This window comes from Meleagris gallopavo, chromosome 1, assembly GCF_905368555.1.
Source record: "Meleagris gallopavo chromosome 1, MGAL_WU_HG_1.1, whole genome shotgun sequence".
In the NCBI taxonomy this organism is placed as follows: Eukaryota; Metazoa; Chordata; class Aves; order Galliformes; family Phasianidae; genus Meleagris; species Meleagris gallopavo.
In genome coordinates, this window is record NC_139404.1 from 171,977,636 (window position 1) to 171,999,533 (window position 21,898).

Sequence of the window (21,898 nt, forward strand, 5' to 3'; positions counted from 1 at the left end):
TTATAGTAAATGTTTCTACTACATAGGTTAGATCCCCTCTGTCTTTAGCACCCAAAGATAACAGCTCCATGGTTGCCAATATTAATTGGTAGGTACTTAATCTCACAACAAAACAGTAACTGCTGTATCTGGAGACATCATCACTAAGTAATGACAACCAGGGTTTTCTAGCCAACAAATGGCATCAGAAGGTATTTCTGGAGCCCTGAATGAATGTACTGGTGGGTAGCTTTTCTCATTGCTCATTCCTCTTGAGAAACAACAGCCACTAGGCAGTGATAGTAAAGAAGGAATCAGAAGAAGTCTCCAGTGTAGCCACAGAGAGGCGTTTGGTCCTATACAGTGTTACAGGAATTATAAATTCAGGCAACGGATGTACAACCAATATATTACAAACTGTAGCAGACCACACTCTGCAGTTGTTCATGTCCAAATCTAGCTCAATCACTGATGAGATCATAACCTGATTTACTTTGCTATAACCATGGCAATTAAATGTAATCATTCTGAGATCAGAGTTTTGCATCACTAACAATGGGCTACCGAAGAAGAAAGTTCCATTCGGTCTTCTAGATGAATGCTCAAAGCAGGTCACCAGGATAAGCACTGTATATGGGATGGTACCAATTTTCAATCTTCAGACTACTGTTTGGATCATAATTTGACCAGATGTGAACACAGAATTCTTCCTTCTTTTTCTAATCAGTTTGCAACTGTTCATGTGAGATGCAGCCATGTCTGTATGCATACCCAATATAGCCATCACTATAAATTATCTCATTGTTCTGTTTTGTTCTGTTTTGCGTGCATTCAGAGCTGACTGAATGGTGTGATTTCAATTATCCACTATCTTTGCTTAAGCTATAAAAATCACTGAAATTGTATACCACATTAACTTTAATCCAGTAACTTTTGGAATAGATTTTGCATGGTTATTGCAGATAGTAAAGCATTCTGTAGCATCTGAAGTCCAGTTGGTTGTAGAAACCAGCCAAAAAAAGCAGTGATTACAGCACACTGCAAAACCAAACAAATTGAAATAACAACTGCAGCAGAGAAGGCTGAGTGTCATTCTTAATGGGAATCCCTCTTGTGTGGTCCCCTTCAGCTGCACGAATTTTGAACTTAGCTCTACATCATGTAGCTGTAATCCTACCTGTGTCTTTTATACTTCATGATTTGTGCAAAATAGAAGAAAAAATGAGCAAACTGGGGAATAGCTGTGCCCTTGGAAGAAAGAATCAAGGACAGGGCTCGATGTCTCAGTTGTCTGCCTATCTTTACAACACTATGCAACACAAGTCTGACTGAAAAGCTTGAATTAATACACTGGCTATTACTAGCTGTAATTCTTCCTCATGTTAGGGGATCCATGATGTTTGGCTATGACAGGAAGATCTGGGAAAGTGAAAGAATTAAATCTGCTTACTCGGCAAAGGTACACCTCGTCAGCGTCCCCAGTCACTGGGGGAGGCAGATCTTGGGCAGGCAACATTATTTAGTGGAATCAATGCACTCCTCAGCAGCCATTCAGCAGATTAAGTGCAGCTGTTCAAATCAGATCCCAGAAGAGGAGAGAAAAATTTCAGCACAACGAAAGACAGGGAAAAGATTCAGGTGGGGCAAGAGGAATGCTTGGGTATTGGGCATTTTTAAAGACTCAAACAACAGAGCTATGACATCAGTAAGAGACAGGAGAACAAAATGGAACATGCAATTGCAGAGGGGGAAGGGCAGAAGGAGTTTGATTTTTTCAATTTCTTCAGAGGCAAGGATAATTTATGTGTATTTACTCAGGTTTTTCCACAAGCTCCCAGCTGTACTGCAATCGTAGATTAAACTGGATCCAATTTATATTTCCCCTGATTTGGGAATTGCATTTAGAACCTCATCCAATGCTTGCTGAGATCATGAAAATACACTTCTCAGATATGAATAAGTCTTTATGTCTGTTTCTAAATGCATGTTTAATGGCATTTATAAAATTGCTCTGCTACAGAGATGAGTATTAACTCAAAAGTGTACAAATGTAAGTTTTCTTGCTGAATTCTTCCAGTCTGTAACCATAATAAAAAGCATCATTTAAGCTCTTAGGCGGAATCTTACAGAACAAAACTGTGACAAACAAGAAACATTTAAAATAGATTATGTAACTCTTACTTTATAAACATAATGCTCAATTTGTTGATCATCTGTGGAAATTAAGCCAGGTTTCACCAGCTTGTATACAAGGAATCTAACTAGTTTGGCTGATATAATACTGAATAAATGTTTTAACAAAATGGTTAGGAAGCTAAATGTTGGGAAAGGTGAGATAAAAATACAAGCTAAAGTTGTTTCCTTTTTTTAAATATATCCTATATTTTTATATGATGCAATATAGAATAGGGAGAGGGTCAAAACATCAATGTACTGCAATCCCAGCCTTAGCAATTCAAGGCAGAAATCACAGTAAAAGAGAGTTGTCGTTCAGTCCTTAGAGAAAGCAAGCCAGAGAGACACCTCACTTCTAAGTCATTGACTTAAGAGCCATATGGGTATAGCAAAACCTCTCAGTAGATGTCCATGAAGACATCCATCAAAGCATTCTCAGAGCTACATAGGGAGCAAACTGCAAACTAGCAGTCTCTCTTCTAGAGAGCAGACATGTCAGGCTTGAATAGTGGAAGGTAGGAACAGCAAGAAACCCAATGACTGAACTGTTTTTAAATCCTGTCTGCTTTTTTTTCAGCAGTACAAGCTCATGCAAGCAGCCAGATGTCTTACATATACTCTGGGCTTGTTAGATAGAAAAGGAGATTAAGTGTATCTCTGTGCCTAATAAAATTATAATATGTAGCTGGTTAATTTCCAGCGATAGTGCCCACATCTCCTTTAGCAACAGAACATAGAGCCAATTAATTGGAGCACTCACTATCTACAAAACTCCATGGGCCAGAAGCTGATTAGCAGCTGGAGTACATGAGGTGTGCTCCTAGAGTGCAGTTTGCAGATTACCTCCATCCAAAACCAATCCTCTAGCACTTCAGGCTATGAACTATATTGCAGCAAATGGAGACAATTAGGAGATTGATGGTGCACACACGATCCCGTGCAGAAGCATACTTAAACAGCTTAACTCTATAAAAGCAAGAAGTCTTTCATATTTCTCATCAAAATCCAACAGGAAAACAATCTTTCATTGTGAATAACCTTGTGTGGTGTATAAGGTAGTGATAGAGTTGTATAGCATTTTTTTTCCTAGAGAGAAAGATTTTCTTTAGCTACAGTCATGCCAACACAATCTCTAATGAGAATATCATACAGAGGGTATTGGGAAAAAAAAAAAAAATTAGGAGAAGATACACTGCATCAGTATGATGCTTTAGATATTCAAAAACTCACCAATTGCACAGCTTACATAAACTTTGGTTCAATCATGTTAACCAGTTGCCCAAACATCAATGGAAAGCTCTTCTGAATCTGGGGCTGCAGGGCTTGAAACGCCAGGCATTTTGCAGAGATGAAGGGAGGAAGGCAGGAAGGGAGGAAGAAAGGAAAGAAGGAAATAGAAGAAATTCTCGTTCCCTGCATTAACTGAATTTTGATTTTCACTGAAAGTTTTTTACACATAAATGTATGCTGTTACAGAAGAGTGAAAAAAGAGTGAACTGTTTGCTCCAAGTTTCTTTTACTCTTCATGGAGAGAATCAGAAAATGTCAAGTTCCAATTTACCCTACCTTAATATACGTGGCTAAAATTGGTCAGAAGTATCGTGCCCTAAAAGTCTTCCCAGAGCATAAAGTGAGCATAAGGTAACTAACTCAGATGTATATGCATGCAGTGTAACATCCAAAGTAAAGTGAGATAGTTATACCAGTTTTTAATTGGTTCTTTCCAATTTATAGGATATTGTTTAGCACACTTTAATTAAATACACTTAATATATATGTAAAGTAAGAGAAGTTTATTGCTACCCTGAGTGCTGTCTCCATAATCCCTCCTATGGGGATGACTTGGCTGCAAAAAAGAAAAATGAAAGAGAAAGCAAAGTCCTAATTTTGAAATACAAGTGTTATTTACTGCAGAGCAGGAGTTAGTTCTGCAAAATCTGAGTCTCTCTAGGATTCTGCAGGATGGTGGTTAATCAGTTGCTGCATTTTCACTGTGGACCCAACAAAAGATTTCACATAAAAGTATAAAAAATTCTGAGCAAGGCACTGGAAAGGCTTTGTTAAATCATGTAATATTGCAGAAGAACGCGATGAGTGGTATTATTGTGAAGGGATTCTGACTTCAGAGAATTTTCACTATAAAAAATACTTCACTGGAAAGTCATTACCACCTTTTGATCCCATGTCTACTACCTGACAGGGATTAGAAAAACAGGATTATAAATTTAAGAAGAACCTCAAGGGCACCACTCTGCTGCCATGGGCATATATATGATACAAACCCACTCATAACTTGATGCAGATTGACTCTGACATTGGCTAGGCATTTTGTTCATTGTATTCCCCCTGGAGGACTACTGCAGAGTCACACTTCACAAATGGTTACCAATTATTTTACAGTTTTCGAGTTAAGTTTATTCATGTTCAGTCTAAACACTTTTGTTCTTATACCAGAACTATCCTTTGCCTTAGACAGTTATTTTTCTTTCTTGTTTCTGTTGTTGATCTATTAATAGAAAGCAAGTATATCCTCTCCCATTGTTCTTGTTCAGGTAAATAAGCCATGTTCCAGTAAGATAATTCCTCATCTCTGCTGGAAACATCATCTGATAGAGATATTTCAACTGCTTTACTGAGATAGAGATTAGGTTTATCTTTTTTTCTTTCTTTAGATAACCAATTATCACAGAGAGCTATCAGCTTGATTCTGATACCGTAAGTTTGCAGTGTTTTGGGTCCATTGCACCTATAGTTATCTATACCTAACTCTCATTCTTATTATCTTTCCTGTCTAAGAGTCTCAGAGCTCAACATACTCCTTGACAGATCAGACAAAAAACATTAATTGGTTTTGGAAGTATATTTGTTTATTTCCTCGCTACTTGATGGCCGTATATCTTACCCTGTCCTACTCTTCCTTATGCCTTATCTTTCCACAGGATAAGGCTATTCAGTGTCCATGAGATGTTGCAAGGAATACCATGGCCATTTGTTTGCTCCACTCTACGAGACTAAGGAGACACTGCCTGGAGCAAACTGTATTGATGTCCATCAAATGCTTCCCTGTGTCAGCTGGGTTCTCAGGAAAAACAGGGGGGAGAAGGAGATACAAGATTTCCCCAAAGATCTGCAGAAGGTAGGATATGCCTTAAACCTGTAAGGCCCAGGCAAAACCAGCATATGATCACATAGCAGAGCACAAAGTACTTCAAGCCAATTTTTGAACTCTCCTCGTTTGTCATCTATCCCTGGAAGCCCTTTAAGCACTGCAATAGCCTCCCCAGGGAAGTGGTTGAGTCACCATCCCTGGATGTGTTTAAAAACTGTTTGGATGTGGTGCTCAGGGACATGACTTAGCGGAGGGTTGTTAGAGTTAGGCTGTGGTTGGACTCGATGATCTTTAAGGTCTTTTCCAACCTGAGTGATTCTATGATTCTGTGATTCAATTATTCTATGATTCTATTTCATCCCAACTCTCCTCGCCTCTATTAACCCAAGTGTGATAGTCTGTCTAGAAAAACTGGATTTGAATTCCTCACTATGGATTGTTTATACTCCATAGACAGAGTTGGGATTTTTATTTTTTATTTTTTATTTTTTATTTTTTATTTTTTATTTTTTTTTGTCTTAGGATGAGATTCAACATGCTCACTTCTCTCCACTGCCTGTAAAAAGACCCTTAGATGTCTGCTGCATATGTCTAAAGTTAGCTCTAAAATTATCTCAAGTTATTAGCTCAGGATTACTCTCCCCTGCATCAATTCCAAGCCTTCAAGAGAGAGCTGCCTGCCTGGCTATCGCCAGCTCTGACACAGCACCATTGTATTACTCTCAGGTTCTTGATTCACCACTTGAAAGGATCCACCTCTATGTCAAAGTTTTGCAAGCAGCCAAAGACAGGTTAGTCAGTGTCTTCATTTTCTAACTGCGGTGCAGAGCCAAAGGACATGAAGCTACACCCCCAGTCAGCCCAGTGGACAGCTGACTCAGAGCTGGAGAACAAGTCCAAGCTGCTCTTCCCTCTGGGAATGCTGTCAAGCCACATAAAGGGAAATATCTTCACACTAAACCACATTTTATAATGGCTATAGAAAGGCCAAGTCTTGAAAAGCCAAGCAGATGCCAAACTATGTCTCAGAGCTGATGGAAACGCTGCCTGGAAGACGGCATGGTAATGCTGGTAAATTGTGGGGCAGGATCTGTTTTCCATGCTATGGCCTCTCTTAAGCCAGCAAAACACCTTTCTGCTGACAGCTGTAATTCAGGGTGGATGTGAACCTCAGGTAGTTTAACATTATGTTTTCAGATATTGGATAAGTATAATTTGCAACTGACAAACTTTGCAGGTTGAAGATTATCTCAGCTGTAGCCAGTGCCAACAAATTACCTTTATGCTATACACAAAAGCAAATGCGGGGACACTGCCAGCTCTTATCTCCATCCATCTCTCCTATTAGTACCATAATGCTCATCAAGAGCTGGCAGCCAACTGACAAGTAAAACATCATTTCTGCACTGACTGTGTCCACCCTTTACTAGGCACACTGTTCTTCCCTGCCTGCCCTCCTGCATCCTCTGTCTGGAGGAGATAAGCTGATAAAAAAACACTGCTAGAACATCTCACAGACTGTTCTTCACTTAGCCCATTTACTTCACAGTCAGCAAAAAGAAGCCAGCTTTTTTTTTTCAGCTAGAAAAGGCATTTAACCATGTCCTCATGTCCAAATCACCACATCACACTACAGTTCCAATAATCCACTTTTTTTTTTTTTTTTTTTTTTGCATTTATATTGGCAGTGTCATTCCAGCAGTGCAGAACTGCAGTGGTTTCATTGGGCACATTCCAGAATGGCACTCTCTGCCTGATGTCTTCTACTCTACATAGTTTGGTCTTTAAACATTTTGAGACACAAAACTGAGGGTTTGGGCTGGTGTTACCCTAATCTATACATGATCACAGCAAAAAACAATAGTGAATGATTCAGTAGCAAGGTTGGTAATTAATCTTACCGGAGATATAAATTAGGGGCCAAGAAAGTAGTGGTTTTTTTCATACCTGTAGAAGAGAATCACTGCAGTGGGTAAGGCTGTCCAACCCATCTCAATCTGTTGAAGAGGATCCAGAATAAGGTAACCCACAGAAAAATGTGAAAGCATCCCAGATAAATGTGGGATATTCCACCTTCAAGCATTGTACTGATTTCTAAGTAGGATCAGTTTAAACTTTAAAAGATGAGATATAATTTTTCTTTCATCTTTTTTTTTTTTCAAATGAATAATCATTTTAAGTTGTTATCTGTATTCGTTACTAATCCTGGTTTTTAACTTTGCCTGATTTTTGGTCCGAGTCGCCTCTTTCACCAATGAGCTCCATCTTATTTTAGTTTTGAATTATTATCTTCTCCATTTATTGATTGTTCCTGTGAACATACATACGATATGAGTCCCTCACCTGTCTCTAAGCAAACACAAATTTTGAGTTGTTTTCAGTTCCTTCCCAGTCCACAACTGAAACCTCTCATGGACTTTAGCTATAAAGTCTTCTTCTTGTTATCTACTGACAAAAATTGCATAACTTTGTAAGCTAGTCTACTTTAAACATGTATCTTATTTAAACTGCAAAGTGCCATATTAATCTGTCCTATCCTCCTCCTCCCAGTATGTCACATAAAGGCCATCATTCAGTGATTTATGGCAACAGGAAACACAGAAGTCATGTACAGATCTTTGGCTGCAGAAAAGCCGAAGGCAGACATGGGGAGAAAACAGGGAGACCAGATGGGGAGACCAGACACCTGAACAGGATATGGCATTTAAAATCTGACACAACTCCTTTGCTTGAAATCAAAGTTGTTCTTCACATGTGTACTTTTAAATGGCCACTGCCACAAAAATAGTGGAACGTCAGAAAAGCCTCTCAGAACATGAGATCTAGATCTCCTTAGTTCAACGTTTCTTTTTTTTTTTTCTTTCTCAGGCCTTCATGGTGGTATCATATCTCCTAGCATACAGTAATTAATCTTTAAAAATACTGCCTGTTTTCCTTTCAAGCTGTTCTTAGCAGATTCAGAAATCCAAGCTCTCAATTAAACTGTGTGTCTTCAATACAAGATCATCCTTCTTTCTTTAACTATAGATGAGTAGGTGTTCAGTCCAAGAACAGTAAGCATCTAAGGAAGAGCAGATTATACTGAGCAATACCCAAAAGATCTGCAATCTTGCAAAATAAGGATGGGACTCTGGCTACTTCCTGAGAGGAAAAACAGTAAGGAAATACTGAAGGGAAGATAATCCTCTGTGCTGGGAACAAGGAGACACAAAAATAACCAATGATGAGGATAATTAAGCTGTCATGGGGAATAGGTTTGAGAAGAGGAATTATATATGTCAGGTAGGATAAAGTAATAAGGATAAGCAGACAATTTTACTATGAGTGGGAGAATCCAATATGTGGAAAAATACCAGAAAAAAAAAGAAAATTGATATTTAGTAACTATGCTATGCCCAACTTACTGAATTTGGCAAAATGACGGAGCTCAGTTTTGATGTCTTTCAAAAACCAATTTCTTTTGCATATTATTATTAGAGGTAGTCAGGTAGTGTCAGTACCATATCAGGACAGATTCCAACACCTAGTATAAAACCCTCCTGCAAAATGAGCCAAATAAAAATGCTTTGCTATTCATGATAAAACAAGATACGTTGTGTTTTATTGTACTGAGTACAGGAAAACCACTAAAACCCTTGTAACCATAAAATAGAAATACTGCAGAAAAGTCTCATTCCAAATGAGGAAGACTGTCTCCTGCAATATATCTTGGCCTATGAGTTTTTTCTCCGATACTCCCGTAAGATTGTAGCAGCCAGTCAGATGTCTGAAATTGTTTTATTACACAATCTGTGATGTAACAAGAAAAAATGAGTCTGCCTGGCAGCTTTTTGGGCAGCTGTCATTGCTACTGTTTCTGTCTTATGTCCATCGTCAATATTAGTGTCACAGGAAGTCATGTTCTCTAATAGTTAATTTTGGTGAATTTCTCTATAGATTTGACATACGAATTGACTTGCTTTTCCCTGCATACCTCCCAGTATGACCTTTTCTGCCATATGCCGAAACATCTCAGGCATTTCTGCATGGTCTAAGGGTCTCGATCCCCTATGAATATGAAATGCGAATGCTTCACAAGTCTTTATCCGAACTCCCCAAGTCCTTTCGCACACTGGGAACGTGATGAACAGGCTGGATGGGGCTTTGAGCAACCTGGTCTAGAGGAAGGTGTCCAACCCTGCGGGAGGGTTGGAACTAGATGATCTTAAAGGTCCCTTCCAACCCAAACAACTATTCTATGGTTCTATGATACAATCTGTGTTTGACCCTTTCCAGTTCCTCTTTAACTTTGTAGTTCACACTTGCATACTGATTTAATACTAATACTAATAATACTAAAATTATTCCCCCAGAAGTACTCCCTCAAAATGAACAGTCTATTAGCAAAAAATTGGATCACCAAGTTTAGTTGTCTGCAGTATTACAGCAAGCTTCCAAACCCAGATACTACTCAGTAGTATTATCTGTTCCCATGTTCACTTCTTTCCCATGTTCATTGGATTGTGAGCCACAGAACAAATCCTGAAGCTTTACAATGCAAGAAAAACCACCCAGGTTCTCCAAATGTCACAAGGGGCCATAGGAATAAAACTGGAGAGAACAAAGATGTCATCAAACTCCTAAGGCCTTGCAACAGAAATTATTTAGAGAAAATTCCTGATTGAACCTGTGAACCTTCCATGTTGCTGAGAGAGGGGAAGAATGAGGTGCCATAAGAACTATCACTGTTCCTTGACAATATATCTTGGGGGAAATTCTTTCCTGACTGCCAGGCCAGAACACCCAAAATCAGATCCCACAAGACGGTACCTTTACAGTGCTGCTCCTATTACCATTTTACCAGCAACCAATTTTGAGACGGTGTCCATATCATTACTCTAATCTGTGCTATGGAAAAATACAATTTCTGAGCTGCTCTGTGCTACAGTTTGCCAGTTCTAATATCCAGACTCTGAGAATGACTGTGCCAATTTCCTGCTGCTTTTATTGGAATTCTCCCCCCTTTTAAGCAACCATCTCCAAGTATTGCTTTCCTATTTGCCAGAAATAGGGTGAGGGAGTGGGACAAATAACTGAGTAATTACTGTTTCACACAAAAGTGGCACAAGGAGCTCATCTATGAATATAAGACATGAGGAAGCAGCTACAGTGCAAGAATTTTGCCCTGACAGTTCTGAGACAGGGCTGTAGTGCCTTGATTTGCTGTTGGTGCCAGTGAAATTTGGGAAATTCAGGGATTGGTGCTCTTTTTTTTTTTTTTTTGGTGTATTTGTGGGTTTCGTTGGTTGTGTTTGGTGTTTTTTTTTCATCAAAGAATAAAAGCCATCAGATTGCAGCTTCAAGAAGTCAGTCATACTGCAGTAGATTATATAGCAATTTCACAAGGGTAAACTGACCCAATTTGAAGCCGTAGGCACTCATCCAGTGAGGGAATACAGAAATCAGTGGATGAAATGACTGATTGACTCACTGTATTAAAAGAAAAGCTTTCAATAACACATCAAAATTGGAAAACAAGAATTTCCATGAAAGTAAAAATAAAATGACGACCTTTTATTTCCCCTAGTTCTCAGCTTCTTTGGGGAATGACATATCTCTCTCAGATACTTTAACTCGAATGAATCAGCAAATTCCATTTGCACAGGTTTTAGATCCTTCTGACTTGCTCTAATTGAATTACACTACTTTCTGAAAACAGGAGGTATCAGCAATCTGAAGGAAGGCAAGCTGGCCTGACATAAGGCACTAATGACAGGTAACAATAAGGAAGAAAAAGAAGGACTTTTTGATTGTACCAAGCATATCTTAAGGAAGCAAAGCTACCGTTGGACCATATTCCAGCAGCATTATTCCTTGCCCTGCTTGCTGTACCCAACAGTCCCTTCACATTCAAAACAAAAGGCATTTTCATGGCTGGAAGGGGAAATGGATTAAAAAACTGAGTTCAAGAGTTCTTTCAGTGCATTCCCAAAGTCCTACATTTGGCATGGCTGAGGTGATACACAAGTACAAGAATACACAAATTCTTCAAGGAATACATCTGTTCAACTTGTTAATTTACTTATCCGCTTGGAAGTGACAGGATTCTCAAAAGACGTTAAAGGAAAATTTATTTCTCAATGATTTTCCTTAAGCTCCTTTGAAAAGCTCTGCCTTAACACAGCAGCTCTCCTTCCTTTTTCTGGCTGCTCAGTGCTCCCCACCTTCCAGTGCTGGTGGCAAGGGGAGGACAGCAAGTGGAACACCAGAAGCCAAGACAGGATCTTGGATTGAAGTCCCATCGCTGTGAAGCATGATGTGTGATTTCATGAAACTACCAGCCAGCTTCCCCAGAAAAGCTCCTATGAGATTTACAAATAAAAATGAACCAGAGAATGCCTTACCTCTGGGGGACTCATTTCACATCAAGTTTAATTTTTAGTGCCAAATATGCACACAAAAATGCAGTAATTTCTCATAAGTCCATCCCCCTACATTCCAACTCAGCACTCGTCAGATTTCCCTAGATCTTCATTCATTGTCCATTTCCTAGCAATCCCCTTTCCTATCATTGTCTGCTTTCGTTAAGACTCTTTCTGGCTGGGTTGTGCCCCCTCGTGGGATATATAAGTGGTTATGGTGTTCTGCTCTGGTGGCCTTTCACTTAGATTACCAACCTGAGCTGTTCAAACACAGCTTGTTCTCAAGTTGACATTATTCTACAACAGGAACAGAAAGTAAGAATGAAGTAAGTGTGTTACAATTAAGCCATCATAAGTCAGCTAAAGTTTCATTTCAAACCTGAGGTCAGAATTATAGGATAGACTTTTAAGTAAGGTTGTATTACTTACACAATATAAAACAAAAGAATAACCACCCAGTCTGACAATGCAACATATTCCTGATCTACTTTCTTAATAGAAAATAGATGATGCATAATTCTATCATTTCCATATGTATTTTGTAAAGGAAACAGAATAATTAATCAATAACTACGCTTGTCGCATGACTGCAGCAAAAATTATTTCTTAAAATGCTGAAAGTCAAATAAACAAATTCAGTAAACTTTGCCCTCAGCTCTGGAAAACAACTGATCCGGTGGAGCTGTTGCATATTCAAAAGAACCAGGAAAAAGCTGACTGAGGAAAAGGCACTGGAAAATCCCAGTGAGCTCTTATCAGAGCGTGTGAACAACAGCCCCAAGCCTGTCCCCTCTTCCCGCCCAACTATTTGCTGTCTTTCCTAGAAGTATAATCAAAGCAAACAGATGCTGCTGTCTTCCCAACTGTAAAGCAAATAACTTGTAAACTTGCACGGCAAGACATAATCCCAGCGGGACATACATATTCTAGCCTTTAGTAAGGGCACTAAACTGATTAACCTACAAGAGGGTTTCTGGGTTGACTTTTGGACTCACAAAATAACAATGCTTTTCCACAGCATAATCTCTCCTGACCAATTTTAAATGATTCAGCTGTCTTCAGAGGTGCACTAAACTGAGTAAAACAGAACTCAAAGCTCAGCTGTTACCATGACCTAAAGAGCAAGTATCAAAACGTGCAGATTGAAGTGACAGCCCACTGGAAATGTGCATGGCTAACCCTTTTGCTCAAAATCCTGTTGCAGGGTGCCTTGCAGCAATCCCAGCCTTTCAGTATCCCAGGCTGGCTGGATCCTGAGATGTGCACAAGCCCCCGTGCTTCCCATCACGCAGAAGCAGCAGAGCCATCTGCCCATCCACAGTCCTGTTCCTTCAGTTCCTATACCAGCTGTTTTAAACAACATCTACAAAGATTTTGGTAACTGGGAGAATTTGGAATATTTTTTTGTTCAGAATCCAAACAAAACTAAACTTTAAACTTTTGTGGTTTTCCATGACAGTGAACACTATTTTCTTCCCAGACTAAACATATATACAAAGGAAGCAACACAAATATGCTTAAATCTGGCCAAACTCAGAGACTCTTCTTTGTTCTACTTACCCCAGTATGTGTCTAGAAGGACCTTCTCTGCCAAATCTCCAGGGCAATATACCACAAATGTACTACAGAAGGCCAGGGTTTTCATGAGTGTTTTGTGCTCTCAGAATAGTATTGAAGCTGTTACAGCAAGCCAGAAGCTGCTATCATCAATATCTTAAACAAACTATATTCATTGTTGATATACATCGTATTACAATTTTTCTTCCACTGAGTTACATTTGCAGAGTTTAAATTGTGTCATGTATCATTCTGCTATGAATTTGCAAGCAAAGAAATATATAAATATACAATACAGGTTTACAAGTCACCTCCACTGCCAAGAAATGCATCAGAAGTGTCATTTCTCAAACTGTTCTACCACTAACACTGAAAAGCCATTACAGACACGAAGACCTTCAGCACCTTCTCAGTGTTCTCCATGGGCTACCAATGTCCTTCATTAGATAATCTCATTTTATTGGTGTGGAATATTTACCTCTTTAACTCTACATTTTCTTCCTCTCTTTGATATTTATTATACTTAGGAGTATTTAGAGAGAACACTAGTGTGAATATAATTCTTCTACATCCTTGTAATCATTTGTCTCCTACTCATCCCACTTTTCTGAAAGATCCAGTCCCTGGCTACAGACAATGCATATCTTTCATCTTGTGCTTAACCATTTACTCCTCTTTCTTGACAACCCACCTTCTGCTTCCACTGGCAGATTTTCTTTCAAGTGTAGAAATTCAGTTCTGTTTCTCTTCCAGAAGGTAGACTTTTCTTTCATGTTTATATTCACGGCCATATTCCATGGGCCACCTTCTTACTCAGTTACCTGTCCAATATTTATTTCAGTAATTTTCAAAACACTCTGAGATATTTTCTACAACCTTATTGTCCTCGCTTTGGCTGAGGTAGAACTAATTTTCTTCACAGTGGCTAGTATGACGGCCTGTTTTAGATTTAGGATGAGAGCAGTGTTGCTAACACACTGATGTTTTAGTTGTAGAGCGGTGCATACACACAGTCAAAGAGTTTTCAGCTCCTCACACTGCTCTGCCATCAAGGAGCTGGGGAGGCACAAGGAGCTGGGAGGGGACAGAACCAAGATCTGATGTTGCTTATGGACTGACTGGGCATCTGTAAGTGGTGACGACTACCTTAGTCACCAATGCAGAGTCTCCAAATCACTGCATGCTGCACTGTTCTCCATTTCTTGTCCTTATGACTGCTGCTTGGAATGGTACTACCGGATATATAGATGTATTCACTGTCTGTATTCATGTCTACTTGAAGAAATAGTAAAAGATGAGGGATACAAATATTTTGTCTCTCAGAGTAGACTACGAGGGAGATGGTGTTACTCAAAAAAAGAGTTAATAAACGTGAGGAATGACGCTAAGGTAATTGCTCAGCTGTATCTACCAAAGCAAGAAGGTCATAATTTGACCCTCCAGAAGATGGGCATGTGATGAGTGAAGCAGGTTTCTAATGCCAGAAAGCACTTTATCCTCACAGGAGAAGTCATTTGAACCAGAAAGGACTGTTTCACCTGCTGACAGTTGCTGAATAGAGGCTTCTTTTACTTGACCCATCATAGGGACAGCAACAGGAGCTTCTTGCCTGCAGTCAAAACAAAAAGGTGGGGGACTAAAAAATGGCCAGTTCTCTCAAATCAAAACACACATCTAATTCTGCAAAAAAAAAAAAAATTAGGGTAGGCTTTATTTTCCAGGTCCCAGTAATATCCCAGAGTATCTGTGGGAGCATGTTCATCAACTAACTACCTTCAGTACTGGAAAATCTTTTCATAGGAGATGAACTGGAAAATGGAGAAGTTTGCCATACAAAGGAACAGATGGTGACAGGAGTCTTCCCATACACTTCACTTCAGATCCCTCAAACCTATAAGAAACACAGGATCTCTTCTAACTGAGGAAAGAAGCTGAAAAGAAAGTACCAAGAATGTATTGATTTCTATGGCCTTATTAATGGGAAATAAAAAAGAATATCAAAGGATGGACAGCTTTACACTCATGTACCCAATAAAACTCCGCGAGATGTGATATTTCTTTTTGCCTATCTAAGTGCCCTTTTCTATATTAAGCTGTTGTTAATCAGTACTCATTATCTTTCTGGCACAGAGCAGAGCCCTGCCCAATATGTTAAGCAAAAACTTTGATCTTAAATGAAAAGCATGGTATTTAAAAAGGAAGCATACTAAATTACCTTGGATAGGAACCAGAAGTATCACCTTGGAATCTCCAGCAACTGTTGTTGTAACAATTAATGCTCAGGCACACGGCACTTAAAATGAGATGTAAAGACACAGATTTGGGGTTGTCTGTAGAATTAAATACAAAGATTCACAGCTTTTCTAGGTCCTGTCTGTTGAGTTTTAAGAACACTTTCTTTAGTTTCTAAAAAAGCTTTTTATGTTACAGAATGTATACACTTGAGGGAGTCCACTTCTACTTTTCCTTCTCCAAGCAGTCTTGATATTTCTATAATTAAACATCAAGGCACTCTTCAAAGTAACAAACCAGTTTTTATTACAGTAGAATATTTTAAAACAACATTCCTTTAGCAAATGCATATCTTTTCAGGTAGAAATGACAAGGGGAACGCTATATACTCTATCATTGAGGTAATTTTAATAACACCAGCATCAGTGAAAGACCAAACTCCTATTTACCATGTTTGAAAATGAAACTCAATTTATTTTTTTCTTTTGATGACTAAAGCTTCAGGAAGGTACGTCAACTTTTAGCTGTTGATATAATTTGCAAACACAAAATAAACATTCCGAGCCACTTGCACAGAAAACTGCATTTGAATTTGCTGCATGGTTTGACTGTAGTTGTTTGTCATCCTCTAGCATTTGAAAACTACTTAATTCAAATGCTTGGTGATTAGCATAATCATTACTGCAGTAAATTATTTACAACTATATATACACTACCCAGTTGGAAAAAAGACTGAAATTCTGAACTGGAAATAGAACCAATTTGGTTTTTGTTCTTTGAATTAGCTCTTCACAATAAGGACAGGAAAAAAAATACTATTTCTTCGAATCATTTTTTCTTTTTTCTAAGAAAAAAACACAACTGGATGTTCTTTCACAGCTACAATGAGCCGTGTTGCTTTCAGGAAAATCCAAAGTCATTCCACTTGCACTGAGTGAAAGTTTGATGGCTGCTTGAATGCTGAAAGAAACAACATGCAGCAAGAGAAGACCATTCTCCTGTGCTGCAATTATTGACACCTTATTAGGTTTAGAACTGAAGGTCAACTAAAGTGTACTTACCTTTTGTTTTGGAAGGGAAGGAAAATCAGTACTCTGTTGCTATGTGACTGGTTTCCAAGCAGCAGTTCCACTCACTTCTTGGGGGAAACAAAGTGTTCTTCTGTTTCTGCAAATGCTGTTTGTATTGAGTAAATCCAAGTGTGTCCAACTCAGACAATATGGTGTGAACTAGCAATGAAAAAAATGCATTTGCAAAAAACAGAAAGTAATACAATGACCTCTATCAACAAGAGATGCATCAGATACATGACAGATTGCTGGCATGACATTTTCGGGCTGTTGACTCAAAGAGAATGCCAACCTTTATGACCTGTACTTGATCCACCCAATTTATTTTGTGAATAAATGTGTATTGCTTCCTCTGTTTCTTAGCACGTTTGAAGTGCATGTCAAAAGCAACGCAAGTGTCAATGGAAATACTATCAAAGGGTGACATTTTCAACAAATAATGATTGACATCCCTGAACAAACAACTATGGATGCATCCTTAAACCGTTTTTTTCAGATGGGTGTTTTTAAATGATTATTATTTAGTCTTTATGAAAAGTGCCTCCTATTCTGTCCATTCAGAGTCTGATATGTTGCAGTAGTGGAAAAATGAAAGATACTTAACAAGTGCAGGACAACAGGACAAAATCCATTCAAGCCAAACTTAAACATCATTAATCAGATCGAACTTCATCACCCTCTTTTCAGCAACCCTGAACTGAACAACCTGAATTGAATCACAGCCTTATTTGATTATTTATTCAGATAATAAATAACTCATTCAGAAAGAGAGAGCCCAAAATCCACATTCATATATGTTGAATTTTCAAGAATGTAAAGGAAATTATTTAGTCTCTTAATTAGTGTCCTGTAAAATAAATTAGTAGACTTCAGCTTTCACTGGCTATTAAGCTTTCTATTCCTGAGGGTCTTCAGTTTGAATAAATGCAGAAAGAAGACATTTAAAGCTGTTTAAGTATTATAAATAAGGAAAAAAAAAGTCATGTAAAGAGTTAGTCTGATCATTTGCTGAGAACCAAAAGTTTGTGAGGATATGTTTTACCTTTTAAAAGACAAACATTCTGCAGGCTTAATTTCACTGGAAGAAAAGAGACAAGAACAGCACAGAGAAGGAAAACAAATTAGGAAGAAGACTGGGACTGGATGATTCAGGTAATGTAAGACAAAAGCTGCAAAAGTTTGGGCTTCTGAAAGGGTATTTTTGTGTGGGATGACACAACCTCATCCTTACTGATGAGGCTATAAGAACTGGATCTCCCAGTAACACAGTGCACACCCTACAAGCTATGTGATGAAGAAATAGACCAGCAACTACTGCTCTTATACAAACCAAGGCTGTATCAGCTCCTAAGAACAACTGACCAAAACTATACACACTGTCCTGCATTCATTAAAAACCATATTCAAATTGTAAAGTCAGTCATGCAACAATTGTGTAAGAGGAAAATTTAATTTGCACATGGAAATGTAATTCAAGGCTTTTACCAGGTGTGGAGTCATTTTGTCAGTCATTACAAGATTACATATGTTTTCTCTACAGATATCAGGCTGCGTAGTCAAAGAAGCAACATTCTGCAGCTTCCTATCTCATTGCTTGCATGGTTGAAAGGTCTAATAGGAATAAGCTTGGGTAACAGTAACGAGGAAAGGAAAAAGAGGACTGCAGTGCCAGAACTGGTAACTTTTCCGTCCTTAAGAATCTATCTCTGCCTCTGCTGAAGCCTCCAGTCACGGATGGGAGCTCCTATCCATAAGCATCACATCCCTTTCTTTCTCTAGGAATGATCTGAGATTTTGGGTTCATACATGTGGAAGAGTTGAAAACCTAACTGACCAATAATAAAAAAAACAATCACATAGCAGAAAAAGGACACTAACAATCAGTGGACACTTTTGATCTTAATTGCATCTGTGTTTCAGTTCCTCATTTGTGAAACATGGAAAATACAATGATACCTTACTGCCTTATGCCGTTGCATAAAAAGAAATATTCACCAATAGTGAACAAGCTGAATGATGGAGACTAGGAGAAAACCAATGCTGAGATTCTGTTGCTAAACCAAGTATTGGTAAGCTTTTCTGGTTCAATTGTACTGTCTACAGTGCTTCTACAAGCTTTTGCCTCGGTTTCTCCTTTGGTAAAAAGAAAAGGCACTTTCCTTCTTCATAGCGCTTTTATGAAAACAACCATATGCTTCAGGTTATGAAAGACTCAGATACTGCAGTGATGTGGGATATCAATACTTAGAACAGACAGCACTATGGAAAAGCCAAGGACAGATATGGCATTTATTTGTCTGTTCTCCAAGGCCTGTATTAATTTGAGTCTGAAGCTACAAACTGAACAATGGGTGGAGGGAAGAACTACACAGAATATGAACTGCCTCATTACCTGCTCATTTTGCACAGCACTTCAGAAAATAACAATAAAGTGAAAGACAACATTAAAACTCTATCTCAGCAAGCCTACCACCCTTGAAGTAATGATTCCAAGGTAATCTTCCTTTTGACAACCTGAGCGCTCACATTTGCAGCTATAATGATTTCTGTTGCACATCATCTGTAGGGAGAGAGACACAGAGCTTCAGCCCCTGAGGTTCTGCACCCCAGGCACCAAGCGACAGCCCTTGCCCTTGTGTGGAACCCCACTGCCTTCAGAGTAACTATGCAAAGCGTACCAAACAGCACACCAACAGCTATGTGGTGACTCTCTGAACAGCATAAAAATGTGAGGTGATGCAGCCCTGCTGCAAAACTTGTGGCTAATCCTGCAAGTACTGAAGTTTAGGAATAGTTTTATTCGTTTACTTAGTTCAGTGAACTGAACTATCACAGCACAAATTTGGCCAGGTACACCCTAAAGGCTGTTGAGAGTGCAAAGGTTTCTGGACCAGGAATTTCAGTGCCTCCTGATAACTCGCCCACATCCTCCCCACCCATACTTTGTCTTAAAATACATATACCTCTAAACAGTGCAAAGGCAATGCAGGAAAGCAGCAAAAGGTTGAGTAAAAAGTGTTGGGTGTTTTCTTGAAGTTCTCATCTCATGCATGATACTCTACAACACAGTTGCTGCGGGTAAGCCATGTTAAGCAGAAGAATGTTAGCAGAGAATGTAAACGTGCACCAAAGTATGACAGACCGTACCTTGGGGGCCACATCAATCTGCTAGACAGACAGGAGTCTACAATTCCTTTACCCTGCTGGTGAAAACATTTGCACACAATTTTGCTTAATTGTCCCCAAGAATCCACAAACACTTCCAGTACAAATTGCAGTTATACTATATACTCTGTATAAAAATTATTTATAGCAAAGTATTTATGCCACTGACTAAACTAGCTGACGAGTAGAGGTTCTTTTTTTCCCCAAAATTCTTTACATTGTCAAAAAAGCCTGTATTTTGTCAAGAGCATCCTTCAGTATGACATTTCAGCTACCTCTACTGTCTCCACTAACTCAGTAAGACTTTTTAAAATCAAATGTTTAAATTCCTTCCGTAGATGTGTTGAATATCTCCACAGTAACTGCAAGCCAGTGCTGAACTGGCACAGCCGAATGTACCTTACCCATCCCCAATAGCACTTGCAAATGTTGGAGGGCAGAAGTAAATACTTCTGTGGCATACAGAGAACATTTCAACTCCATGTCATAGAATGGCTTGGGGTGGAAGGGACCTCAAAGATCATCTAGTACCATCCCCCTGCCATGGGCAAGGCTGCCAACACCTTGATCAAGCACTAGATCAGGTTGCCCAGGACCCCATTCAACCCAGCCTTGAACACCTTCAGGGACGGGGCATCAGCAACCTGTCACTTTATTTTGTCATTACCTTAAGATAACTGCAAATACAAAGCTCATATCTCCAGTTTATGAAGCGTATGTTTTTCACCTGCCTACCATCAAGGAACAGGGTTCAGACCCAGACATCATTCCACACTGATTTAGTTTCTGATCCAGCTGCTGCCCAGCAAATTGATCCACACAATGGGGAAGGCGTTGGGCACCCTGACATAATCCATGGGCTGAGGAGCCACCACAACTCCTCTGACGGGAGGAGAATGCCCCTTCCCACCACCCACTCTAGGGTCACCCATCATTTACCTGCAGCAAGTGGTGTGCCGCGCGGTAGCCCAGGCGTGGGCCACCCTGCACGCCAGGTGGCAACCGCCCAGTGCCATATCCGTGCCAGGCCACCACATAAGGGTTGTCCATGGTCAACCAGTAGCGGACCTGTCCGCCAAAATGCCGGAAGCAGAGCTCGGCGTAGTCACGGAAGAGGTCAGGCAGGACAGGGCTGACCCAGCCGCCGAAGGCATCCTGCAAGCCCTGTGGCAGGTCCCAGTGGTAGAGAGTGACGACGGGCTCTATGCCCAGCTCCCGCAGGCGGCTCAGGACTCGGCCATAGTGGGCCAGCCCAACGGGATTGATGGGTGCTGTGCCGTTGGGCATCAGTCGAGTCCAGGCCAGTGAGAAGCGATAGTGGGAGACCCCCAGGTGCCTCAGCCCCTCGATGTCACGGAAGATGTTGTTGTAGCTGTCGCTGGCCACATCACCTCCAGTTGGACCTGGCAGGATGGACCCTGCTGGAGTGGTGGGTCGGTGGGTGAAGGTGTCCCAGATGGAGGCCCCTTTGTCACCCTGTCGCCAGCCACCCTCGATCTGATAGGCAGCGCTGCCTGCGCCCCAGAGGAAGCCGTCGGGGAAAGTGTCGTGGAGGAAGAGCTGATCCTGCGGGTAGGGCAGGCGGGCGAAGCGGGCCCAGGTACCCGCGCCCTGCCCCGGTGCCCCAAGTAGAGGCCGCCCGAGCACCAACAGCACCAATAGCACCGGCAGCAGCGGAGCCATGCTCCCGGCGGGGCTCTGCGACGGCAGTGCCCTCCTCCCAGCCCCCCGCCGCCCCCTTTTATCCTCACTCCTCTCCTTCCCCCCCCGCCCCGGTGGGCACGGCCATTAATAATTACCTCGGAGCTGCCGCCCGCATCCTTCCCGGCCGGCGAGGGGAGCGAAGCGGCTCCCGCTGGGAGTAGGGCTGCCTCGGGGGCGGGACCCGGGCTGAGACGGGGCGGGCGGCTGCGAGGCGGTGGAACCGAGCCGGCTGCCCTCTGCCCTTCGGGGTCATCTCCGTCACCCCGGCCCCTCGGGGCGAAGATCGCAGCGGGCGCGGCCCTGCAGCCCCCCGGGTCCCTGTGGGAAGCCGGGAGCCCGCACCTGGACGCTGTTTCGGAGCCGCCCTCCCCCCCCTCCTTCCTTTTGCTGCTGCTCCTTTCGCCTCCAAACCGCTTTCCCTAGGAGCCCCCGAGAGCCCCGACGCCGCATTCTCCTACTCCTCGCCGTCGGGGGAGCCGCGGAATCCCCGAGCCCCGAGGGGAGGG

The 21,898-nt window shown here is 40.8% G+C and overlaps 1 protein-coding gene and 1 long non-coding RNA gene across 2 annotated transcripts in view; both read right to left on the reverse strand.

Annotated features, from left to right (window-relative positions):
- Positions 1-21,390, reverse strand: part of KL (klotho) — a 46,836-nt gene extending 25,446 nt beyond the window's left edge. Inside the window, exon 1 of the mRNA XM_031552119.2 lies at positions 20,628-21,390. Within this exon, the coding sequence (XP_031407979.2) occupies positions 20,628-21,371 (744 nt within the window). The 5' untranslated portion in view covers positions 21,372-21,390. The remainder of the gene's footprint in view (positions 1-20,627) is intronic.
- Positions 13,615-15,096, reverse strand: LOC146545787 (uncharacterized). The gene is made up of 3 exons (XR_014881047.1): positions 14,995-15,096; positions 14,760-14,830; positions 13,615-14,042 (listed from the first exon to the last, which is right to left on the reverse strand). It is a non-coding gene; the product is annotated as an uncharacterized LOC146545787 (long non-coding RNA).
- Positions 21,391-21,898: the final 508 nt, after the last annotated feature.